Source organism: Protopterus annectens, chromosome 9.part0 (assembly GCF_019279795.1).
Source record: "Protopterus annectens isolate FY-2018-M chromosome 9.part0, PAN1.0, whole genome shotgun sequence".
Taxonomy (NCBI): domain Eukaryota; kingdom Metazoa; phylum Chordata; order Ceratodontiformes; family Protopteridae; genus Protopterus; species Protopterus annectens.
The window spans coordinates 1,311,822,551-1,311,850,402 of NC_056743.1; the positions used below are offsets into that span (position 1 = coordinate 1,311,822,551).

General features: G+C 41.4%; 1 protein-coding gene across 1 annotated transcript in view; it reads right to left on the reverse strand.

Moving 5' to 3' along the window:
• LOC122812033 (prosaposin-like) overlaps positions 1 to 27,852 on the reverse strand; it is a 162,794-nt gene that overhangs the window by 92,462 nt on the left and 42,480 nt on the right. The window contains exon 3 of the mRNA XM_044084276.1: positions 14,034 to 14,114. Within this exon, the coding sequence (XP_043940211.1) occupies positions 14,034 to 14,114 (81 nt within the window). The remainder of the gene's footprint in view (positions 1 to 14,033; positions 14,115 to 27,852) is intronic.

A 27,852-nucleotide genomic window follows, 5' to 3' on the forward strand; every position in this document is an offset into this window, starting at 1 on the left:
CACCATTCCTCTATTCTCCCTCCCATTCACACACATCTATTCTGTCTTAGTCCTGCTAACCATCATTTCTTCCCTCTCTAGAGCATATCTCCACCTCTCCAGGGTCTCCTCGACCTGTTCCCTACTCTCACTACAGATCACAATGTCATCTTCAAACATCATATTCAACGGGGACTGCTGTCTGATCTTGTCTGTCAACTTGTCTATCACCACAGCAAATAAAAAGGGCTCAGAGCTGAACCCTGATGTAATCCCATCTCCACCATAAACACACCTGTCACTCCCACCACAGAACTCACCAGTGTCACACTATCCTTGTACATATCCTGTAGTACTTTTACAGATTCCTCCACCACTCCTGACTTCCTCATACAATGCTACAACTCCTCTCTAGGCACCCTGTCATATGCTTTTTCTAAGTCCGCAAAGCCACAATGCAACTCCTTCCAACCTTCTCCATACTTCTCCATCAACATTCTCAGAGCAAACATCGCATCTGTACTGTACTTTCCTGGCATGAAGCCATACTGCTGATCACTAATCCTCACCTCCCTTCTTAACGGGTCTATATTAGAACACCGAACATTCAAAATGTCAAGTGTTCTAATATCGAACCCTACCAATCGAAAATACCAAACACCGAACATTCAGAACAGCGAATTCTTTTCCTGGGGAAAAAAAATCACTGTTCCAAAACACATACATACAACACATGCACACCAAACAAACAGCAGTCCACACACACACACACACACACACACACACACACACACACACACACACACACACACACACACACCTAAAATCTTACACCTAACCTTACACTAAACTATACACACATAATTTGTTCATCCTTCTTAGTATCCTAGTTCAATTGTTATCAATTTCTATCTTGTTAATTTTTACCTCTTTATTTATATGTATATATCTATTTTTATAGTCATTCTTCATGTTTATATATTGTACAAGGTTTTAACAACATACATTTTATATGTTGAGTTTATATGCATTGCATTAGGTTAAACTATTTGCTTTATAACTTACTTAGAGTTTTTTAACTAATGTACATGATTTAATGGGTTTAATTTAATGAATACCCATCTTAATTGTTTTAATTGGATCCACTTGTAATTATATAAAGTGGTAATTTGTTGTCTTGGGTTTGTCTAATGAAGTTGGAGCATTGCCTCTGATGAAAGCGCTCACAATAAACAGTGTGGTGTGGTGTATTTACAGCCTGCTTGCTTTTTTCATTGTTTCACCACTGACATAGCTGTATGGACTCAGCAATACCTTACCTGTAAAACCTGTCTCCACCAAAGTAGAGTAATCCCCTTTGCTGGACAGCATCAATACACAAACTACATAATTGGTCACTATATTGGAGGTACAGGTCAGAGTAGGAGCAGGCACCAACTTGGCAATGAGGCAACCTTTTTCTAAACGAGCATTTAAGGTCAGGATCCATACAGATCCTTGACGGCACTTTCTGCCGAAGCAGAAATCACTGAACATACATAACTGAAAGTGCTGTTCACCAAAGCAGCACTTTCGGTTATGTATGCTGGTTGTGCTGGTCGCACTACGGTGCGGTTAAGGGAGAATTCCCTTTTCCCCATTGTAGTGCAAACTTGGAGTGAGAATATAAAAGTAGGGGGGGTGTGGAGGGCACAGCCCCCCACATCGGGGTTGCAGGGGGACTTGACCCCTGCATAAAAGAAGATTTATTGTGTTTTTTTTTTTTTCGAACGGGCTTTAACAAAAGCGCTTTTTTGGTGAAAGCGTTTTCGTTAAAGTGCATCCGGTTATTGTGGATTCGGACTATTGAATTTTCGTTCAATAGTCCTAGATCCAGAAGGTCACAGGTGGATTACTGTAAGGCTGACTATGAGTACAGATTGGACACATCCACCAAGGGCAGTCACAAGGCTGTCTTCACATATGTTTGCAATCTCAGAGGCAACAACCCAACCCACCCTATAATGGTGGTCAATCACACCACACACAGACTATAGCTATAGTCAACCTGCTGCAAACAGGTTTAGGGCAAACATCACCCCCTGACTCACCATCAGTGTAGGTGGATATGCGCAGCACCTGCACCCCTCCCCTCATCATCAGGGAGCAGGTGCATACTGCCTAATCAAAGTCAACAAAAGCAAGTTTCCATGGGACCTGAGAACATTCCTGTCTGCATCCTACATGAACTCAAGCATATGCTTCCAGCTCCATTACACACTGTATTCAAGCAAAGCCTGAGCACCATTGACATCCCATCTGCAAGGAAGATGGCCATTGTCATCCCTCTACACAAACATGAATGATGAATGGTGGTTTATGCAATGTACTGCCCCTCATTAGGGGGAACATGGCACATCAGGACCAGGAATGCAATGCAGATTCATTCTGTGCTGATAGATGACAGGGGTATGATGTGGTTGTAAGTGGTGGCTAATGATAGACAATATTGATGTGCTGGCTCTGTAAATTACTCTGGGCAATGTCTAAGGTCCTGTGATGTGTTTCGATGTTTATGTCTTCCAGGTGGCATGCAGCATCAGCCGGCATACACTGCACAGGAAACTGTAGGTATTACTGAAGCAATAATACAGCACCATACGGTGCTGTTCAGCCAGAGCTGACAAAATCTGTGGGAGCAGACTGGCCTGTGGGATGACCTTGTCCACAAAATGAACACCTTCGGCCATCATGGCCGCACATATGATCAGGTCAGGCATTGAGCAACTGACCTGATATGTCATGTCCAGTAAAGGGCTGCTGCCATGGCTGGGGACCGTACTGCTACAGGTGGGTCCAGCCACACAAGCCCAACTTATGGCAAAAAAGGAGCTTCTTACCAACCTTGAGGCTGCCCACACACAACACCCAACACATGAAACACCAGTCGTGGAGGTGGGTGGCACCCAGGCAACAGACGAGGAGTGTCCAGGTAAGGCTACAGTGCACATCAATTTATTCATGTAGCAGTCATACTGTCTTCAGTAGAGTATCTAGATGCATATGTCATTTCAAACTGCATTTGTGGGTGGGGTTTACACAAGTGCACATCTATGGTGAGGGACAGCAAATTGTGTACTATCATAGCATGTATTTTACCTGTGCAGACACATAGCATTCATCTTGTAACAATGCCAAATGTGAGTCTGCTGACCATACCTCTCCCCGACAACTACAAAGGTACCTCTTGTCTGCATGTGGGACAGCAGGCTAAAGCTGATGAGTATGGGATTTTCCTGTAGTAGCTCACCAGTACCCCAGGCATGTTAAGGTCACGCATGTGACCATGCACACAGCTGTTACACTCAGCTATTTTGCAATATCTGAATGTTCACTTGTGGTAGGGTTAACTGCATTACATCACAGTGGTCATCACAGGGGCCTATTTGCAGGAGATGTCACATATCTGTAATATACCTCACAACCTGTCATTGCAAGAAATCTGGATAAAGACTGACAAAATGGGAGGATGAAGGCCCAAGACTAGGGACATATTTTATAAATTAGTATTATACAGTGCATGTAAATGGTGTACACACACCTGTTAGAATGCCAGGTATTTGTGAAATACAAGAATGAGAGCACAATAACACATTTCCAAACCCTTCCAACCTTTCATGTGACCTATAACCTATAAAATTCAATTGTAAAACAAACAAATCTGTTAGGGGAACAATTATGGCACATAAAAACTTTACAAGAAGCTAGATGTATACGTGTGCACATTCTGAAGTTAATACTGTGTTGAAGCAGCTTTTGATATTATTACAGCATTATACCTTCTTGGGTACACACCTGCCATCAATTACAGAGACTCTTTGATTAACAGAAAATAACAGTCAGCTGTCCTATCAGGATTATCCTACATTTACTCATTTGCCTGCTACAGCAACAGCCATAGTTTGCATACAGCTTATGAAGCAGCAAAGGGTTCTCATTTGTTCATAGGTTCATACGTTCATAGGTAGGTACTAGGCTATCTGCCCAAAGGCATTTATAAGCCTAGCCTGAATGTGTTGGCTTTCACTGCCCCCTTAGATTAGATCCCTGTGCCTCTGTCCAGTAGAGTCATTGAAGTGATCCCCAGGGTAAACTTTCTGTTTCCCATCCACTTGTCAAGGTTTCTCTTGAAGAGTGCTAGTGAGGAGCTCTGCCTAATGTAGACTGGAATCTTGTTTCAGAGCATGGGAAGTCTCTGGGCAGGAATCTATCCCTCCAGCATGTCATATTTATTGTTGTGGTGAGGTTTAGATCCCTAGAGTGTGTGGCTCGAGGGGATATGGTTTTCTTTAGGTGGAGCATGTCCATCAATTCTGGTTTGGACATGGCCTTGTATGTCAGGCATAGATCACCTCTGAGTAGGCAGTATGCAACCAAGTACAGCTGGAGTTTCTTCAGTCGAGCTGCATAGGGCATCTGTTTGAGGCCAGTGATCCTCTTGGTGAGGTACTTCTGTGGTCTTTCCAGCTGTTGCAGGTGTCTTGCAAGGTACATCCCAAATAGGGCATTGTACTATGATGGGTCTGATGAGTGATGCGTAGAGGGGTACAATTACCTCATTTGATCTGGATGCAAACCCTTTTGTGATTAGGTGGGCCACATAGAAGGATTTTCTAACCACTTTGGCAATGTGATTATCAAAGGAGTGATTATTATCTGCTTGGGTCCCCAGATCCCTTATTACGTCTTCCATATTTAGGGGACTGCAACCTATGTGTTAGTTTGTGGGTACTTTGCTTTTTCCAAAGGGGATGACTATGCACTTTTTGATATTTAGCTTGAGGCCATGGTTTTGACACCAGGTATCTGTCTCAGTGAGACCCTTTTGGAGGATGTCTGTGTCAGCCAGAGAGTCAATTATATCCCCTAGTTTGCAGTCGTCAGTGAAGTCGGTCAGCCTTAGACCTCCTGTGCTTGCCTGTACCTCTGAGAAGTATATGCCGAACAGGAGGGGTCCCAGGAATGAGACTTGGGGAGCGCTGCTTGTAGCCATTTTAGAGTCAGACCTAGCTCCTGCAACTCTTACCATGTGGATTCTGTCTGTGAGCTAGTTGGCAACCCATCTCATGATGTAGGGGTTTATGTTCAGGCTGGTGAGCTTGTTTATAATACCAACATTGAGAATGGTGTCGAAGGCCTTTGCGAGGTCTAAGTAGGCTGTATGGACCACCTTTCCCTTGCCTATAGCCTTGGTAACTGTCTCAAAGAAGTCCACCAGGTTAAGGAGGCATGATATGCCCTTAACAAAGCCGAACTGGGTAGGTTCCAATGTTTGGAGGTTCCCAATGTCTCTGCTAATGAGATCCATGATGATGATGCACTCATAGCCTTGCAGACCAAGCTAGTCAGGCTTATAGGGTGATAGTTCCCAGGGTCTGTTGTGGTTCCACCTTTGTGGAGTGGAATAACCGTTGCTGTACATCACTCTATTGGCATGTAGCCTGTGGAGAGGCTGAGTTTGAACAGTGTGTTTAGGTGAGGGGTTATTTCATCTTTGAGCTCTTGTAGGACGCAGCCTGGGACACTGTCCAGTCCCATTGATGCTGTGTTTTTGGCTTTGGAGAGGGCTGTTTTAACCTGAGTGTCTGTGATTTCAGGGACACTACATTCTTCTGGTATGGTTATGGGCCCTTTTGGGGGTGTGGGGGGGTGAAGTTTGCACTGAACCTGTCTGCCAGGATGCTGGCGATATCGGTCGGTTCAGTGTATTTTGTGCCATTCTGCATTAACTCCGAGCAGATCTGAGAAATGCCACTTATATTCTTGACATAGCTAAAGAATGCCTTGTGGTTATCCTTGGAGTCCTTCGCAATTTTTCTTTCGAAGCTAGCCTTGGATGATTTCATGAGGAATCATAGTTTCTTGATGATACTGATCAGGGATGTCTTCTCTTCTTGGGATTTTACTCTTTTCTGTACTAGTTTCCTCCTTCTATTGTATAGTTTGTTTATGGCAGGGGTCCACCAGACTGGTTTACTTTTCTTGGAGGAGTGAGTCTTGGTTTTGCTTGGGATAGCATGATCCATGCATTCTTGTAGGTGCTGGTAGAGTGCATTAGTAAAGGATTTTTGCAGCATTGGCAGCATTATCCTTTAGCATGGGTGCTTTGAAACTTTCCACCGTGGTCGTAAGTAACATGAAGTTTGCTTTTGAAAAGTTTTTCACGGTGGTTTCTTTGACCGAGGGTAGGGGCTGAATGTGGATATCCAGAGTGATTAGTTTATGGTCAGATCTAACCAGCGAGGGGTTGACCTCTGGTGTGGAACACCGGTCGCCTATGTTGGTGATGACCAAATCCAATATGTTGTCACCTCTGGTAGGGGTGTTAACCAGTTGATCCAGGGCATTTGAGTTTATAAATTCAAGGAAATGTTGGGCAAGGGAGTTAGTACTTGAGTAGTTCTCCCAGTTAATGTTTAGGTAATTGAAGTCACCCAATATCAGGGTGTTTGGTAGGACCTTTATGTTTCCCAGTGCTTCCAGAAATGCGGAGTGTGGGTCCTGGGGCATGGTGGGTGATCTGTAGCAAGCCACAATTTGAATTGCAGTTTTCCCATTGTTAGTTGCATGTGGATGATCTCTGAAGCATCATGCTGTGCCACTAACCTGGAGGTGTGGGTATCCTTGATGAATATGGATACCCTCCCCCTGCCTTTTGTATTTCGGTCCGGGTTTTGTGGCCAAAGTGTATGGCATAAGTTGTAGCCTGGTAGTGCTGGGGTGTTGTCTGGAGCCTTAAACCAGGTTTCTGTTACTGCACATATATTGATTTTCTCCATATTGAGGAGTGCCACGAGTGCGTGCTTTTTGAGGTTTAGACTTTTGGCATTGAGTAGCATTACCCTCAATTTTTTGTTACTTGTGCTATTTACGGTGGTGGGTTTGTCTTTTGAGCCTTGCCTAAAAAAGGCACTATGGGGGTGGCAAGAGCCTTGGCCAGTATTCGAAAGCCTAAGGGTGACAGGTGCAAGCCATCTCTAGCGAAGCAGCGTGTCTTGTCGAGCAGGTCATCCCAGGCTGACAGACACTGGGTCCCTTTTGAATTACACCAGAAGCTTAGCCAATTGTTGAATTTGATCATTTTTTTCTTTATACCGTGGTATCATTCTTGGTAATGGCAGGATGCTACTCAAGGTCAGGGTCATACCGGCTTGGGCTACGTGATCAGAGAGCTCTTCTATGTCTCTTTTCATGTAGTCTAGGGAGGTATGGCTCAGGTCATTCACATCAACATGGACAATGACAGAGTCATATTTGTACTTGTTCTAGTGTGACCTGAGTGCTTGTGTTATGTGGCGGATCCTGGCACCTGACAGGCAGCTAACAGTAACCTTCTCCTTGTTCAGCCTGGTGAGTGGGACATCAGTGTGCCTGACTATAGAGTCACCTATTATTAGTGTATTGGGTATGTTATTTTGCCTTAAGGGCTGTGATTGCATGGCACACTGGTTTTGTAAAGTATGTGTTTCAAGGTTTGTGTTGGGGAGGTGGAGGCTGCTTGGGTGTCTGCTTTGGAGGTCTCTGTTGCTTTTGCAGATTTTTATTTAGAGCTTCCGAGTATGTATTTGTGTATTTATGTGTATTTTTTGCCAGTGCTGGTTTCATAGGTATGTATGAGAATGGTGGTGTGATGCAAGTAATTCCCTTCTCCTCTTGACTGTCTGGTCCAGTCTTGGGTTGAGAGAGCATAGCCTCCAGTTTGGCTGTATAATTGCATCTCTCGCATGTGTTAGTGTTTGGTGGTAGGAGGAGAGGGTTGACTGTGTACAGGAGGCAGTTGTAACATTGCCTCAAAATGCCCAAATTCACCAGTTGGACCAGAGAGTACACCTGAAACTGCCCTTTGGACATGCCTGGATATGTACAGTGAACTGTTTTACTTATTGGTTTGTAAGGTCAAAATGAGAGCCCTGTCCTTCTCTACAGCATAGGGGGTCTAGTGCTAAGGTTTATTAGTGCTTGCTATGAGTTTTGAGCAACTGCCAGGCTGAGAAGTGAATGGTTTGAGTGCTTCAGTTGAAAGTTTGTCTAGTTCCAAGGGAAAGGTATCAGCCCAGAGAAGGGTACACACACATTTCCACAGCATTACATATACCATGGAATACAGTGAAAACAGTCATCAAATGGTGGTGGAAATATGGGGCAACAGTAACATTGCAAAGAACTGGACATCCTTTCAAAAATGTATGTATCTTATTAGCCATGATGCATTACTGCTGTTAGTACCACTGACTGCATGCAGTCTGACATGCTGTATTCTGTTTGTGTTCCAGGTGTCATTGTGTCTGCAGTCTGTGGCCCTGCAGACATTACCAACATGGAGTATGGCAGAGTGGAATTACACTGACCATTTCATAGCCAAGGTACAGCTTTATATGTACATTTACCAGGTGTGTATGCATGCAACAGTGTGTGATGGGCACTGTTGTCAGTGTGACTTTGCATACATACCCCTTGTCACAGACAGGTAGCCTTCAGACATGTCACCTCAGTGTTGTGTAGTACCAGAGGCTCATACATACAGACCAGGTTACTGGAGTACTGTCAGTAGGTCCCTTATCAGCTTAGCCATTAGATTGACTTTAACATATTCACATGTCAGCACCTGTTGCCCCTGCCATTTCTTTCCCATACACTTAACCCTGATGCAGTTGGTGAGGGCATGCATGGTCCTGTGTAGGACAGGTTTGTGGTATGTATTCCTGAGTTCACAGGGTGGAACAGGGAGACAAAAGGGTGTATCCTTTGCATACACACAGTAAAAGACGGACACAGGGGATGTACATACAGTAACACACACATAGTTCGCAATGGGCAGATTTGTAAACCTACAAATCCACTTTATTGTACTATAGTGCTACATACACATGACATACCCCACATAGATTATATGCATGGGACACAACCCACTACCTCTTACAACACGTAATGTTGTGAATGCCTTCATGGATGGTGAGATAACCCACCATAAATAGCAGCTGGAGTCATCTATTGCTACTACAAGCCTGGACAAGTGATAGGGTAACAGACGTTGTATCAGCATGATGTTTCAGTCAGGTATGATATATTTTGCTGGCATGTGTGTCACTACACTAACTGTGATCTATTTTGCAACAATATCACATACATGGCCATTGTTAGCGGACACAGACCACATATGGGTTGCAAACATCCAGATATTCCGTAGACATCTGAATAGATGACTGAAATGGCCTGTACAATGGTTTAACATGCTGCATTTGAGGGAGATGCCATTAACACGCTATATAAAGTAATGCCATCAAGAGGTGGTAAACAGGTGTGGATGGTACAGACATCAAAATGGTATAACACACACACATATGATTTTTACCCAAACACACACACACACACACACACACACACACACACACACACACACACACACACACATACACACACACACACACACGCACACACACGCACACACACACACACACACACACACACACACACACACACACACACTTGCCAGTAGTGAGATTAGAACCCCTACCTATCTAGTTATGTCAGCTATGGTATTACATGGTTATCAGATGCACCACGGAGCTTATATGAATTCACTCTGTCCCAAGGTACTAGTAAGGTTAATGACATCAGCAGGCCATGTAAAGTAGGGTGATGGGAAGTGTACAGGTTGTACACAACTCAAAATGGTATAACCCACACACAGTATGATTCACAACCCAAACACACACATGCACACACACACACACACACACACACACACACACACACACACACACACACACACACACAGTTGCCAGTATTGAGATTAGAACCTCTACCTATCAAGTTATGTCTACTATAGTGTGTTACACAGTTATCAGACATGCCACCGAGCTTATATGAATTCACCTTGTCCCAAGGTACTTCTAAGATGAATGACATCAGCAGGCCTTGTAAAGTAGAGTGATGGGAAGTGTACAGGGTGGTATACAACTCAAAATGGTATAACACACAGGTCTATGTTATTTCATCAACCCCTTACAATGTTGAATGCCTAAACATTGACAGCTAAGGGTTGAAAACTGACAATGTCAAATGGCCATAATTGGGAGTTTGCCCTTTCCCCAATGTAGAGCAACCTCTGAGTTGGTAAATTTAGTTGGGGGGGTGTGGGAACCAAAGCCGCCCACTTTGTTACGGCTTGAATGTTTATGTTACTTTGGCATGGTCAAGCAAATTCTTTCCCGATGAATGAATTCGCTTAACTGGCTGTTCAACATTGTCAGTTTTTAACTCTTAGCTGTCGACATTTAGGCGTTCGACAAGTTAAGTGGTCGATGATTTAATATAGACCCTAACTCACACACCACACACACACACACACACACACACACACACACACACACACACACACACACACACACACACACACACACACACACACACACACACACACACACACACACACACACACACACACACACACACACACACACACACACACACACACACACACACACGCACACACACACACACACACACACTGCCAGTATTGAGATTAGAACCCCTACCTATCTAGTTATTTGTACTATAGTGTTAAGCAGTTATCACACGTGCTACAGAGCTTATAGGGGTAATAGGTGTCCAATGGTACTTCTAAGGTGAATGACAGCAGCAGATTTTGTGAAGTAGGGCAATGTGAAGTGTACTGAGTGTGAACAGTCTGCTAATACTTAGACCTACGGATGCACACACACACACACACACACACACACACACACACACACACACACACACACACACATACACACACACACACACACACACATGCACACACACATGCACACACACACAGAGGCAGGTGATGTGATATTATAAACCCAATCTTAGTACTATTACACAATGGGGCTCACCTTTTATGCTGGCACATGCACCTGTTTACAGCTAGTATGCCACTGTCCACAGCAGGCCATCACTGTATGCTATTCAGGGTATCCCTGCGTGTGACTTACTCTGTGTCTCCCTGTGTCTCTCTCTCTCTCTCTCAATCACTGTCTGTCTCTCACTTCCCCACATCTATGTGTGTGCATGCTTGACATATGTTATCTGTTGCCCATATATATGTATGTGTATCTCACGCAACAGATGCAGATATATCACATATGGGCCACCTACAGCTAGCTGAGGGTAATCCTGTCTGGTGTGTTTGTGTGTGTGTGTGTGTGTGTGTGTGTGTGTGTGTGTGTGTGTGTGTGTGTGTGTGTGTGTGTGTGTGTGTGTGTGTGTGTGTGTGTGTGTGTGTGTGTGTGTGTGTGTGTGTGTGTGTGTGTGTGTGTGTGTGAACAGATAAGGTGTACATAGCTGTCTGTATGCACAGATATATATATATATATATATATATATATATATATATATATATATATATATATGTATATACAATACAGTCATATATTCCCATGTTGGTTCCGTGCCCTGTGATTCTCTAAGTGTAGGAGCATGCCCTGTATGATCTTCTGTATTCAAAGGTGGACTCCTTTCCAGAGATAGCTTTACTCCAGTCCAGGTTTTTTTGTGATACAGACATACCTCTCAGGAGTACACAGGACTTTCCTCAGGGTACTGGGATTGTTTAGCAGACATTTTCTGACATGCAGCTGTTTCCACAGGATCATATTGTGTAGCATGGCACATACTATGGACATGTATGGACATGTGGCTGGTGAGTACTGCAGGGCTCCACCAGATATGTCAAGGCAGTGAAACCATGATTTGAGCAGCACAAACACATGCGCTATAATGATCCTGGTTTGTGCGTGTACCACATTATAGCATTCTTGTGTGGGTGTTTGTGCATTTTTGATGGGTGTCATCATCCACAGCTCCAATGCATAGCCAGCATCCCCCACCAGATGGCCATACCGGATGCATCCATTGGCAAACACCTGGTACAGCTGTGATGAATTCCAGATGTGGGAGTCATGATAGCTTCTAGGGCAGGCAGCACACACATTTATGATAATGTCTTGGGTATTGCACATGACCTGGCAGTTGATGGAGGGGAATCCCTTTTGGTTTATGTAGACCCTACCCTGTTCACCAGGTGGTGCTTTGATGTGAATGTGCATGCAGTCTATCGCACACAGTACCTCTGGGTATTCTGCTACAAGTTGGGAAGAGATGCATATTGCTGGTCCTCTCCTCATTGGTGTTGGGGAAGTAAATGTGCTCACCGGCATGTGGCAGCATGACATCCAGGAACTGGTGGAGCACCCTGGATGTAGATGTCTGTGAGACCCCAAGGATGTCCCCAGTAGATCTTTGGAAAGTACCTGTAGCTAGAATTCTTAAGGCTACACATACCTTGGTATCCACTGGGATGGGTTCCCCTCTGTTGGCTCTGGGTCTGAGTTGAGGCCGGCACAGCTCGATGATTTGCTGCAGTATTCCTCTGTCCACCCTGTAGTGCTCTACTATCTCCAGATCATGTAGCCCCTGGTAAGTTATCCTGGGTCTGAACACTCTTCTCCTCCTCCTTGGTCTTTTGCGGTTGTCAGCATTATTCTCCTCTCCACCCTCAGTCTCTAGCACATATTGATGGATCAAAGTAATGGCAGCCCCTAACATTTTTCCAGTTAAAATGCCCCCTGCATGTGCATACCAATGGTGCAGAGTTTGTGGGACAAAACAGACTGTAAGGTGTTTCCGTAGTTTATATTATTGTGCTGCAGATGCTGCCTGCATGATTGGCTGACTATGATGCATTCCACCTGCTAGTGATGTAATTTGTTCTTGATTGCTTTGATTCTGCTATTTTCATTTTTTCCTTTTTTCCCTTTCAATTTCCTCCTCTTTTAAGCACTGAGGTGCGCCGCGCAAACCCGGTGCCCAAATGTAAACAGTCCTGCTATTTCTGTTTCTTTTTTTTTTTTTTGTTTTATACCAGATGCGTGCCATGCAAACCCATTTAGCTAGTGTAAACACAGAGAAATGGCCCTCCCTGGATGCTAACATGCTCATTTCATGGAATAAGTAAATACAGCCTTAGACACACCCCCCTTGCTTAGCTGTGCTTAGCTAAGCTTATCTGTGCACCATAGGGCTCCAATGTGTTTACACCATGCATGACACACCCCCTTTTCATGTCTGTTGCTCCTGCTACTTACACGATCGTTCTATAGCACCTACATGGTTAGGTGCAATTTGGCACTTAGAAGATTTTTGTGATTCAGCAGATTTCCCCTCATTTGCATACCTCGCTGCCTTAGTCCATAGTTACTGCACTACCCCAGAGCCTTTCCCCTTGACAACCACTGCTCCCTGGCATTGTTTTGATTCTGCATGCAATAGACTATAAAGACAAAATGCAGATTTTGCTTATAATTAAGTTTTCACATTTTTTTTTATTTTCAGCAGGATCCCATTTGCAGCTTAATGCTTAAGCAGGCAAGATCGGAGGAAAAAAAAAACTTTTATTTTTATAAAAATGAAACACTTTTCCATGCCAATGGCCATATATTTGGCCATTGGCATGCCTAAAGATTATAATACATGTTTTTTTTGAGCTGTCATGCCTCCATTTTCATTTTTGCAGAAATGTATTCGGCTAGTATTTCTGCAACTAACACCATTCTTGCACAGATGTCTGCCTGCTTCCTGATTTACTAATCCACCTCATTTGCATAGTTTTCACCAGCAAATGAGGTAATTAGCATTATGCAGTGGTGTCCATGCAGGAATAGTGTAGGCATGCTTGTGCACATCAAAACAGCAGTTTACTGGATCGCTCGGCCTCCATGGTCCGTGCAGGAGCAGCTACACTGTTCCTGCACAGAGAAATTAGTTTATTAAATCCTCGGGTAATACTTCAAACTCTGGTGTTTTAGGAAGGAAACCTTTTGAATTTCATTTTACAGTATACTTTTTAAGTGGTATTTTTGATGTTATATATCCATTATATCTCTACCCAGCCTGTATATGATCTTCTACATTGCTGATGGCGCTTACATCATTTTACTTGACTTAGAAGAAGAAAACTTAAAAGAACTTACCCCAGCTTCAAGCAACTTTAACACTATGCCTATGACCTGTACACAGACATGGCATAAGTCGATTTCATCTGGAGGGAAATCCTGAAACAGAAGATTTGAAGATAGATTAAGACTGTTTTGGTTGGATGTTATTCAATATTTATTTCAAACAACAGAATAAGCCTATCAGAGACGTTTTCACAGAGGCATTAATAATGCTTTATAAAAATGGCAGTATAGCTATAATGATCAGTGCTATGAAGGATATTACCATATGTTATTCAGACAGCACTGTGTAATTAACTGTAGAGACCATCTCTCACGCTCTGTGGGTAATGAAATGGGACATATCAACATGCATAATGCAGAGATGCCAATGGGAAAAGGTCTTTAGCCTATCCTTTTTAAAACTATCCTTTTCCATCTTCTCCCATTTAGAATTGTGTTGTCGGTTCATTTGAACTCTTGTTATGTCAATCAATATTGCACACCAAGGAATCACCACCATCTGTGTGAAGTAGTATTTCTTTATGCTGCTATCCCTACTTTTTCCCATAGACTTCCACTAAAGTTCACCACCCCTGTACCCAATGATATAGTGCATCCACAGTATATGTGCACCTTGATTTTACCCATACTGCCACATGCTTTTTTCATTGGATCCCATTTTGTTTTATCAAATAAATCAAGTAGCACTTTTGTCTAGTGTTGTTAATTTAAAACAGCACACCACTGAATATACCAGATGAATTCTGCCTGTCACCCAGTTTAAAAAGCACTTAGAAGTAAAATCAAGTTGGAGGTTGCAGGAGCAAAACAGGTCCAAAAAATGAAGAGTATCTCAAGACCAACTATGTAAAAAGAATGAGTATTTATTTAAAGATGAGCGCTTTCACTGGTAACACAGCTTCTTCAGATCTAAGTTAAAATAAATAAAAACTTAAAATGGTTCTTTTATATGATCACCTCTAGTGATCAAACAAGTAATTACAATGAAGAAATCATAAACTGATTCTTTTGTATGATCACCTCTAGTGGTCAAACAAGTAATTACAATGAGGATACATATAATAAATGAATAACAAGTTGGATATACACAATAAAATCACAAATCAAATAGATACCCCCTACTGTAATGTCTTCCCTGGTAAGGTCAGACCACAAAATGGTCTCTTTTGAAGTAAAAATAAAACCTGGACCCCCAGCTAAACCGGGAATATTCAGGAACTATTCTAAGGCTAAACTCCTGCTATTAAGTGAGAACCTAGAAGAATTTCACTCCCCCATAAACCCAGAGAACACATCTGCCTATGCTGAACTGTTCACAGAAACCCTGTACAAGCATGTTAATAACTGCATAGAGGCAGCAGTACCCACCAGGAGAAGTACAGAACTAACTCAAAAAACAAGCCACCCGGGTGGAATCGCAAAATCAGTCAGATGTATAACAGGAGGAAGAAAATCATGGCAAACATTAAAAGGTCCAGCACACAGCAGGATAAAAGCACTCTCATCAAGCTAAACAAACAACTCAGAGGTCAAATAGTCTACCAAAGCCAAATTTGAGGTAAGTTTGGCCTCCCAGGCCAAGGACAGCCACAAAGCATTCTTTAACTATGTCCACAACCTCAAAGGCAATACACAATTGTGTGCAGAGCTCATTGTAAATGGAGCCACCTATACTGAGCCAGAAGATATAGCAAATCTCCTGGGTGATAAATTCAATTCCAGCTTTACTCCTCTTTCCCCTCAACCTTCCCTCAGGAAATATCATCAAGTATAACTCCCCCTACTATCACTAGGGAACAGGTCCTTAATGCTCTCTCTAAGACCAAGAACACTGCTTCAGTGGTCCCAGACAATATCCCAGGATGCCTTCTAAATGGCATGAGACATGACCTATCAGGGTTTCTGGATATTTAAATGTAGCCTCCAATCAGGTTTCATGCTTCATGAATGGAAAAAGCCAACAGTTATCCCTCTGCACAAAGATGGGCCATCTACAGACCCTGGAAACTATAGACCCATAAGTCTCACTAGTCGTATATGTAAAGCCATGGAAAGAATTATCGTGGAGATGATCAGCAGAGATATAGTAAACCTCCAGACACTGGACCCAACTCAGTTTGGACTCATCAAGGGCAGATCATGCCTACTCAACCTGGTGGACTTCTCTGAGATGGTCACCAAAGCAATGGAAAAGGGTAAAATCATTCACACTGCCTACCTTGACCTGGCCAAGACATTTGACACAATACCCCATTCGAGCATTATTGACAAACTCAAGCAGTTAGGTACAAAATCGTATGTCACCCAGTGGATAGTCAACTGGGTCACAGGCAGGACCGAGGAAGTTAGAACTGGGAAGTCCTCCTCTACAAAGAGGCCAGTCACAAGTGGGGTCCCTCAGGGATCGGTCCTTGTACCGCTCCTTTTTGGCGTTTACTTCTCAGAAGTCAAGGCCAATTTCAGTGGTTTTTGGCTGAATACATTTGCAGATGATTGCAAATTAAGAGCTGTCATTGAATCTCGCTCTGACACAGATGTTCTCCAGGAGGGGCTAAAACAGACAAACAACTGCTGTCAGAGCCATGGACTAAACCTAAATGCCAATAAATGCATAATAGTATCCTTTGGGAAGTCATCCATCCCTGGTAACTATGATATTGACAACACACCCCTTAGAGCTGACCCAGTAGTCAGGGATTTAGGGGCACACATAGATAGTAATCTAGCCTTTGATCATCATGTGTCTACAGTGGTGAGGAAATCATTCTATGTTGTGTAATTTATAAACAAAGGTATGGCATCTTAGTCCAAGGAAGTCATTGTTCTACTATATTCGGCATTCATCAGACCTATCATTGAGTGCAATGTCCCCTTTGGTATGTACCTAACCAGGCATATCCAACAACTGGAACGTCCACAGAGGTTCCTCACTAAAAGAATACAGGGCGTAAGTATAATGTCCTATGCAAACCGCCTCAAGGCCCTATCCCTGTATTCTGTCTCCTACAAGCTTTTCAGGGGAGATCTATGCCTGGCATACAGGGCATTGTCAGACCCCACTCTAATGGACATATCCACAAAACAAACAGTACCAGACTTACCAATTTTAAAGACTTAAACCTTGCCTGTGATATAAATAGGACCTGCTGGAGAGATAGGTATGTACCCCAGAGACTACCCTGTCTATGTAACAGGCTTCCCATCCATGTGAAGCAGAGTTCCTCCCTAACCCAATTCAAGTGCAACTTGGACAATTGGATGGAAAAAAGAAAATTCATCCCTGGTTTGACACCTATGTCTCTAATGGACACAGGTAACCTGTACATCGTTCACCTCCCAGGCCCATGCTTATACTTATCAAGGGTACCAGAACTTGTCAGAGATTTGGGATGCATGGCTAGGCTTATAAAGGCCATTGTGGTCATTAGCCTAGTAAACACCTATGAACCTATGACTTACACTCATATCTACAGCCATAATTTACAGATCAAGGAGCAAAGGTTCCATCATACCCCAAATTACTAAATGTCATATACTTTGTCCCTCAAGTACTTGTCAAGAGCTTTTTAAAGGCAGCTATTATTGCACATATTTAATACTTTCTGTCAAAATATTGCCTTCTTGAATCATTATCTTGTTACCCCTATTATTTCTTATACTGATGCTGCTTTATCTATGAGTTTAGAATATCTAGGATGCTTTCATCTTCTAGATTATACTTATATCATGAGATACACTCTTTGCCCATTTCATTGCAACAAGAAATTGTTGTGGTCTGCTTTGTGAAACAAAATGAGATCAGCCTTGAGAACTCCTCAACTTAAGGAGAATAAGGCTTTATCTTAAGGATAATAAGCCAATTTATCTCATACGTCTTTTACAAGGGTATCTTGACAACCCAGTAACCCACTTTGCTAGTCATTAATGCACCTGGCACACCATATTCTACATTCTCCCTTCCCTTGTTCAAGATGTACATTCACAGTTTATTCACATCTTTTCTCATAATACATCTCCCTTTCCTCTTAGCATCTTGCAATCCCTTATTGTACACTCAGTCAGCTTTATGTCTCTTAGATAAATATTAGGCAATCAGTCTGCACACTATTACACTCCTAGCCAATGACCAGACAGTGACAAAAGGCAAGATTCAAACCTAGTACCTTATGTCTATGAGGTAAACACCTTAGCCATTATACCAATGCCTAATCCACTGCATATGGTACTCTTCAAGAAGCAATGTTTAAGGGAGGATGACATCACCATCTGTATGGTCAACACTTATGACAAAATGCTCTGATATTCCATTGCATTTTCATACTCTGTTAAACGTGTCTCTGTAAATGCTTGCATATTTTTAATCTTCTGAACCTACAGGTACTTTTAACAAAGATGCTGCCTCATATTTCTCCCTCTCATTAAAGTACATAACTTTGTAGTATTTTGCATTCCATCTTCCCGATATGTAGGCTGCACAAAGTCATACTTCCTTAAGAAGTGAAGTAGCTTTAATATCATTAGCAAACAGGTTTTTCTTGTCCTCAAACTCCATAATGATATCAAACAGAAACATATTTATCAGGACTGAAACTGCACTAGACGTCTGTTGGACTCCAATTGCAATTAATGTCTTACTTGACAATTCCATCTTACTGCCACCCTTTGTTTGTTATGATAGCTTCCTTCACTGTTCACTTAACGATTTATATCCCATTTACATTTCCTGTACAGTTAATCATAGCTCTGGATCAGGTCTCTAAACAAATTAGGTCACTGCATAGTATAAAAAAAACTGACTAGATTAATGCCTTCATTTTCTAACATAAGCCTGATTTAGTTGCTATCACAGAATCATGAGTAAAAGCTAATAAGCCTTCTTTACATAATTTTTTCCCAGGAAATAACTACATTTTTACCCCAGACCAGGTACAAGACAAGGAGTTGGAACTCTTCTTCTGTTCAAGTCACACTTAAATGTCCAGTTACTTGCTCAAGGAAACATTAGCACAAATAATTATTCTATATGACTATCTATTCTCTCCCACAAGAATATCATACTGCATCTCGCTGTAGCATATTTACCATTTCACTCACCAAACTAAATAACCTACAAAAAAGAAATAACTTCCTCCTCAAATTATATCAAAAATCTCATAATACTTAGAGATTTCAATCTCACTCTCTTCAGGCCAATTTCCAATGACCTGAATGTTCTAATACAGCTCAGCCTCACCCAGCTGATATCTCAGCCTGCTAGACCCAACCTCAGTACATCTCACCACTCTCTCCTAGATCTCATGTTAACTTATAAACCTTCTCTTATCTCAGACATCACCACCCATCAACCATCTTTCATTGCCCACTGCTCCATTAGTTTCCATATTTCATCCAAATATGAATGCATTCCCAAATCTCCTATCTTTCTGTGATAGATCACAGAATAACATTAACAAACTTAAATCCACCCTCTCCATAATTGACTGGTCAATACTTTTGAGTTCATCTGATCCTAACACTATTGCAGTACTCACCTCTATACTGACTGACCTGCAAAACATTTGCTTCCCAGTATTCAGAAGACTGTACAAACCTGAAACTAACAACCAGCTAACTTACAGATTCAGAGGTTAGTACAAGGCTAACTGCTCTTGTAGGCCATTTTAAGCCTAGCCAATTACCCCATATGAGAATCTAACCCTGAACCTTGTGTTTAGAAGGCAAGCAATTTGACCATTATGCCAACCACTCTCCTTCTGAGCTTAATGCTCTTCTACAACTCAGAGACAAGCAAGGCATTCTTAGAAAGCATGTCTTACTACTATAAAGAGAGAGATTTGCACCCAGCTATACAACTTTGTTAAGTATGCTGTACATCATCATATAAGTCACTTGATGAAATCATACCAAAATCTCACTAATAAAATCAACCAAAGACTTCTGGGAAGAGGTCAGCCATCTTACCGGATAGAAGAACTTTCCCTCCTTGAATTCTACATCCTCTCAACTTTCCACTTCTGATTTTCTTTCACATTTCAGCAACCTTCACAGCCCTTTCTCTTCCCAGTCCCAAACTGCATCTAAGACTCCCTCATCTTCTCCATACATCCCTTCATTCTACTTCATTACTATTATATCCAAGGACATTTACCCTCTACCTGAATAGATTAAGCTTGATAGCCCCCCGGCCAGTACTGACAAGCTTCACTCATGGCTTATTTACACTGTAAGGACAACAACATAACCCAGTTGAAACACATCTGCATCCTGTGTATTACTCTTAATATTATGCTTAACATTTGTAATAAAGCCATGGTAAAACCCATTTGCTTCAGTTCATCAGACTTTTGGCCCATTTATATTCTCCCTACCATAGACAATCATCTGGGAAATTACTTTATTTACAACACACTCAATACATCAACCAATATCACCTTCTCTCTGAAAGCAGCATGGCTTTTGATCTACTTGTAGTATATCCGCACTTATCCAGACACTTAGTGGCAACATTATTCTTGGAATGGACAAAGGTCTAACTACTGGAACAATTTTTATTGACCTCACCAGAGCCTTTGATCTTCTTGATCAGTCAGTTCTACTAGACCATCCCTCTGAAATAGGCATCAGTGATGACATACTGCCCTGGTTCAAAAACTACTTCTCTACCTGCTACTTCTCAGTTAACTTTAGTTCTACCCCTACTTCAGTTCCTTTGCAGAAGGGTGCCCCCATGGATCTATTCTGGTACCTCTCCTCTTTTCTATCTACATTAACAAACTTCCTTTTGACTTACTCCATGTTCATCTCCTGCTTTATGCTGATGACATGGCCCTATTCCACTCCAGCCATTCTGTCTCTTCTCTTGAACTTGAACTTCAGGCTGATTTTTATGTCCTTTTTCATTGGGTCAGTGAAAAACAATTACTAGTTAAACGCCTCTAAAGCAAACACAATGCTTTTTGGTACTAGGCAAAAGCTAACTTCCATCTCCAGGCCTCTAAATATCTTTGATCCTCTTCATAACCCTATTGAAAATGTCACTTCATTCAACTACTTAGGGGTTTGCATGGACCACTTTCAATATTTCCAACTCCAACTTGACTACATACACAAAAAATCAACTCTCTCTTATTCGGGGCTAATAGGATCTCTACTTTTCTATCCAAATCCTGTAGAAATGTGATTGGTAAGGATATTGTATTCTCTCTACTAGAATATTTTCTCTTTCTAATTGCTGATGCTCTGAAAAGATAGGTATCCACCATTCAGTCCATTTCAAATGCCATTTGCAGATTCATCACTCTCTTCCCAAGAAAGGAGCACCACTGAAAAACTATTGTAAAAGAAAACTGTGAAGCAACATGCTGGCTTTCTACTTGCCTCTAATCTATTTAAACTTATCAGGAATGACATCATCCCTCCACTAGTGTCCAGGCTATTCTGAGATGCACCAATAAGCAACCTTAGAAATCTTAACCACTCATTTCCTTTCCATTGAACCCTCTCTCCCCAAATTAGTCTTTGTTGTACTGACCATGCTTTTTACATACTCCAGCTGTTAGCGTCAATAAAGGCATATAAACTGCAAGAATGAAAACAATGCACTCTATAGGCATACTCTTGTATGTCCCAACGCCAATTTTAAGTTTTGGGTTCTGGAGTTAGTGGAACCCCTGGATAGAGGCGGCGATTGGGAAACTAGACTTACATACAGGGAGATGATATGGCAACTAAAGCTGGATGCATGTGGTTATAAGGGTCTCAACGATAATATATCTATAGTGCCAGCTTTGAAAGCATACAAAGGGGTATAACAAGGAACATATTTATTTTATATTTTGTATTACTTTTTTGGTAATAATACACAAAATACCTTGTCCACATAATTTTTGGTTATTGGAATATTACAACACTGCTGGTTTTATTTAATCATCATTACATTTTTTATAATTTTAACATAAGTGTTATACTTACATATGTTTACGTATTTTATGTAATTTATGATATCAAACACAATAATATTACTATTTATTAATATATTTATTAGTATATTTATTAAATATCTTAATATTCATGTGTTTTTAAGTTTTTATCTATTTATAGGATTACTCTAATGCACTTTATTGTCCAGTAACAATGGAGTAGCTATCTAGGTCGGGTAGTGCTGGTTCTATTCACTGCACAAAATTGTGTATTTCTTTAAGGAATTGTGAGTTCAATTGTTTAATTGTTCAATTAATTGTGTAATTATGCTTAACCAGTTTAATTGTGATTATATAAAGCAGTGTACACACTTGTATGTTGATTCTGAAGAGGTCTCCAGTGAGGAGACGAAAGAGCTTAATCGTTATATCTGTGTTAGTTTGTTTTTAGAATAAAGCCAATTTTTCTACTGTGCTTTGGGCTTCATGGGGCTATTGGATTTTGGAACTATTGGTGGTATATACAATATGGACTGTCTTTATTGACGCTAACAGCTGGAGTACGTTTTTAGTTCATGTGTCTTTCAAGTTTTTTGTGACCATGCTTTTTAAGTACTCGGTCCCAAATTGTGGGAATCTGTCCCAACTTTTCTTAAAAATCATGCCTCATACCACATTTTTCTTTCCTAAATAAAAACTTATTTCAAGACTCTAGGAAATGCAGCTGCTGTCTCACTGGTCATATAACTTAATCTCTTCATTCCCTTCTTCTGTTTACATACTTTGCTCTGACTCTATGATTGCACTTCTTTCAGCATGCCAGTTATGATACCACTTTATATTTAATACATGTATATACTGTTTTTTCAGTCACTATATATAATGTCACTTATCTATTGCCTTTATATGCCTTTATATCCCTAAGCCAACTATGATATTCATGTTGTATATAATAGATGCATACTATATATATATATATATATATATATATATATATATATATATATATATATATATATATATACATATTGCATTTTGTCATTCTCTCTGTATTTAATGCCATGTATCTATTGTGTTTTCCCTGTCCGAGACTGAAATGGGTCCAATGGGATCAATGGTTTGCCCCAGTTAACAAATTAAAAAATAAATTAAAAAAATAGTAAGACTTTTTCAGTGTACGTCTGTAATGCTACACACATGTCAGTTAATCTGTGCTTAGGATTTTAACCAGCCTAACCTGCAAAAGTGTCTAGATTTTGTTTCCTATAAAGACAATAAAGTTAAGCAATATAGTTATCAACTTGGAATCACACTAGCTGGTATAGGGTGATGCCCAGTAGCTAAGTAATATAGTTAGCTACTTGGCATTGTTCTGTACCATCCAGTGCACAAAAGGATACTCTTGTTCACCTTCAAACCTGTGATAGACTAAACAGCTTTACTATTGCTTTACCAGTGTTTGTATCAGCACCTGTATCAGTTCCTTAAGAGCTATTTTGTAGTTTGTCTGTTTATTCCTCAAATCATATTCCCTGTAGTTTTAGAGCTTTTCCTCTCCTACTTCAAAGCCACCTCCCCATCTCTCCATCTTCTCTGCATATATTAAAAATGTTTTTTAGAAGCAGCGTTGTCTCTTGATTCTGTTTATATCTTCATACCCAGTGCCTTTTCTAGGAAAACAAGCACAGGATGACTTTTCTCATTCCCTTACATATCTGATTAACTGCTTATGACTACCTTTTAATCCTATAGCATTTAACGCCTAAAAAGTATCTTGGCCTGAGAGAGATGACTTTAGACAGCTGCCTCAAGGATAATTCTTTTACATTTTTCTTTCTTTTCTCACCTGTCACCCCCCACACACACACACACACATCCTGCTTGTTTTTTTTCCTTAGTTTAGAGCTTTTAAGCCTATCTGCGGCTACCTCACTTTTTCCAGTCTTCCTTCCACCCTCTATAGATGTACACAGTCTCTGACTGGCTTTTTTCCTTTATGCACTCATAATATTCTTCCACTTTATTTGGCATTAAGCACCCCTTGTCTACTCCTTTTCATTCCTTTCTATATAAGTTGAAGCTTATACACTTGCAATCCAACAACTTCAGTCTCTGTTTTCATTTTTGCTTCCTTAGGAATAATGAAAGGTTCTTTGCCATGTCTGTAGTATATGCGTATCTCAAGAGATGTTTCTAGACAGTAAAAGAGTCAGACAGCATGTTACATGCTCTGATATTTTGAATCTGTTATGCAGCACAAATCAAACACTGCCAAAGTTACCCAAATACAGTGTGTGGTGTTCATCCTTTTTTAAGGATCTCCAATACTAGATATCACATGGCATCTCAAATAATTCAAAATATATTATTTCATCTTTCATTTGAAAAACAGCACAGTTGCATCCACCTCAAATCTTCTTTCATCAAGGTAAATTATCAGAAGTAGAGAAATTATGAAGCTAGATTTTGATTTGCTCCTGATTGCAAGTTGCATATTTGTGAAGCCTGAAGGTACAGTTTTCTACATTCCATAGGATCATAGGAGATCACTAAGCTATCGACCGGAGGTTATTATAAGCCTAGCTATTTTATCCCAATGTAATACCATGAAAATGCTAGTCAATATCCAAGATTGCATTTAATGATGACTGCCCATGTCCAGGAGGGTTGTGGGCGCTATCCCCAGTAAGAATTTGCAGTACCCCATCCACTCACCCAGGTTCCTCTTGAACGGTGTCCTAGAGGTGCTTTGTTTCACCTGAATTGGTAGCCTGTTCCAAAGATGCATCAGTTGCTGGGCGATAAATCTATCCCTCCAGCATGTCCTATTTAAGTGGTAGGCCATATTTAGGTTCCTAGAATGGGTATCACTAGTTCTGCTTGATTTACTGATATGCAGCAAGTTCATTAGGTTTGGGTCTTGGATTGCTCTGTAGGTCAGACATAAGTCTCCCCTAAGAAGTCTATATAACACAGAGTCTAGTGACAGGGACTTTAGTCAGTCTGTGTAAGGCACATGCTGGAGCACCTTGATCTTCCTTTTTAGAAACTTTTGAGGTCTCTCCATTTGCTGCAGGTGCTTTGTACAGTACATGCCAGATGGGGTGTTATACTCAATTATGGGTTGGATTAGTGCCGAGTATAGAGGGGTTATAACCTCCTCTGCTCTTGAGGCAATCAAGTATGCTATGTAGTAAGCCTTCCTTACTACAGTAGACACATGGTGGTTGAAATTAAGGTTGCAGTCAACCTGTGATCTCAGCTCCCTTACCACTTTATGGGTACTTAGGGTATTGTGTTGATCTGATGGTATAAAGCAACAGCATCTGTGCCAAAGGGAATGATGATGCATTTCTTTGCATTCATAGGTTCATAGGTGTGTACTAGGCTAATGGCCCTGGAGCCTTTACAAACCTAGCCCATAGAAGTGCCATGGCATTGTGCTGCCTGATGTTAGTTCCCAGTGCCTCTATCAAGTAGAGCCACTGAAGTGACCCCCGGGATGAACTTTCTATTTCCCATCCACTCATCAAGATTTCTCTTGAAGAGGGCCAGTGAGGTGCTCTGCTTGACATGTATGGGAAGTCTATTCCAGAGCATGGGCAGTCTCTGGGTTATGAACCTGTCCCTCCAGCATGTTCTGTTGATTGTGGTACTGAGATTGAGGTCTCTGGAGCATGTGGTGCATACGGATTTAGATTTCTTTAGATGTAGCATTTCTAACAGGACTGGGTCAGACATGGCTTTGTAAGTCAAGCAGAGATCGCCTCTTAGTAGACGATATGAGACAGAGAATAGCTGGAGTTTTTTGAGTCTGTCCATGTAGGACATGTGTTTAAGGCCTAGGATCCTCTTAGTGAGGTACTTTTGTGGCCTTTCCAGCTGTTGCATGTGTCTAGTGAGGTACATGCCAAATGGGGCATTATACTCAATGATTGGCCTAATGAGGAAAGAGTAGAGAGAGATGATGACCTCTTTCTTCCTGGATACAAAACCCTTGGTAATGAGATATGTGCCACATAGAAGGACTTTCTGACCACAGTGATAATGTGGTGGTCGAAAGAGAGGTTGCTGTCAACCTGCATCCCCAGATCTCTTATAATGCCTTCAGTGTTCAGTGGGCTCCCATTGAAGTGGTAATTAGTGGGAACTGAGTTTTTCCCAAAAGGGATGACAATGCATTTTTTGGCATTAAGCTTAAGGCCATGGTTTTGACACCATTCATTGGTCTCAGTGAGGTCTTTCTGTAGGATGTTTACATCACTTGGGGAGTTAATAATGGCTCCCAGCTTGCAGTTGTCTGTGAACTTGGTCAGCCAGAGTCTCCAGAGTCAGTTTGTGACCGTGACTAATACAGCAGTCTCTGGTCTGTGTGAGACCCTCCTGCATTTATACCTTCATCTAGAAGAGTATTGTTTGCCTTGGTAAAGTTTTTAGTCTGATTTCACCTTTTGTGAGTTCTGGTGTTAGCGCCAACTCAAAGGTGAACATTTTGCGGTCAGATTTAATTAATGAGTGTCAGACATTTGCAGCAGTGCTTCTGTTTGTCATGTTAGTGAGGACCAGATCTAGTATGTTTGTTTTTGTTAGGGTTTGAACAATTTGTTACAGGACATTTAAGTTAACAAGGTCAAGGAACTTTTGTGCTAGTGAGTTGGGGCTAGTGTAGGTTTCCCAGTTAATGGTGGGATAATTGAAATCCCCCATAATCAGCATATTCGGTAAAATTTGGATTGTCTCCAGTTTGGTCAAGCAGGCTTTTGGGGCATTGTGATCCATGGAGGGGGATCTGTAACTGGCTATGACTTGAATGGGGGTCTTACCCACCATAACGTGGACTTTAGTAACTCCATGGAGTTGTCCATCCTAACTTGATGGGAGGTGAATGTATCTCTAATATAGATAGAAGCACTACCTCCTTTCTTTTTTCACATGTTCATTTTGTGGTCTAAAGGTGTTGAACGCATCATAGCCTTGGAAGGTCTGAGTACTGTGTGAGGCTTAGAACCAGGTTTCTGTGACTGCATAGACATCTACATTTTTTAGTAATAGAGGTGCTTCCAGGGAGAGCAGTTTTTGGTTTAAGTTCCTAGCATTTAGTAACATGATATTTTGTTCTAGTTGGCTAATTCCATGAGACCGTGTCTAATAAAGGTACTATGGGCTGTTAAATGCCTTTGCCAGCAGCTGAAAGCCTAGAGGCACCAGGTGCAAACCATCTCTGGCAAAGCAGCAGGATTTATTGACCATGGCTTCCCAGGCTGACAGAAACTGGATCCCCTTTGAATGACACCAAAACTAAGCCAATTATTGAAACCAATCATGTTTTTGTTTATTCTGTGGCATCATTCTAGGTGAGGTTAGTATGCTGCTCCAGGCTAGGGACATAGCTGCCTGGGACACATGCTCAGAGAGCTCAACCATGTCTCTCTTCATATAGTCCAGAGAGGTACATCTCAGGTCATTCACACAAACATGAACTATGACAGAGATATAATGGTACTTGTTGCTGAGTGACCTGAGTGTATGCATGATCTCATGAATCCCGGCACTGGACAGGCAGCTGACCAGTGAGTGGGACATCTATATGTCTCACTATTGAGTATCCAATGACAAGAAAATTTAAATTTAGTTTATGAGTGTTTCACCTTACTGGCTTCATGGGTGAGACACTAGTGTTGCTATGTGTTGTGGGTGCTGTGGAGACTGTGTTAGTTGTAGCAGTCTTACGTTTTGGAGGTCTCTGGTGTTTAGGTAAGTTTTTCAAGAGAACCTCCCCATATGTAGATTTTTGTGTTTGATGAGTACTATGTGAATGAGTAATGGTACTATGTGCATGTGTAGTAGTGAGTGAGTTGACAACCTCTTCTGTGTTACTGTTTTGAGTGCGAGACAGCATGGATTCAAGATTC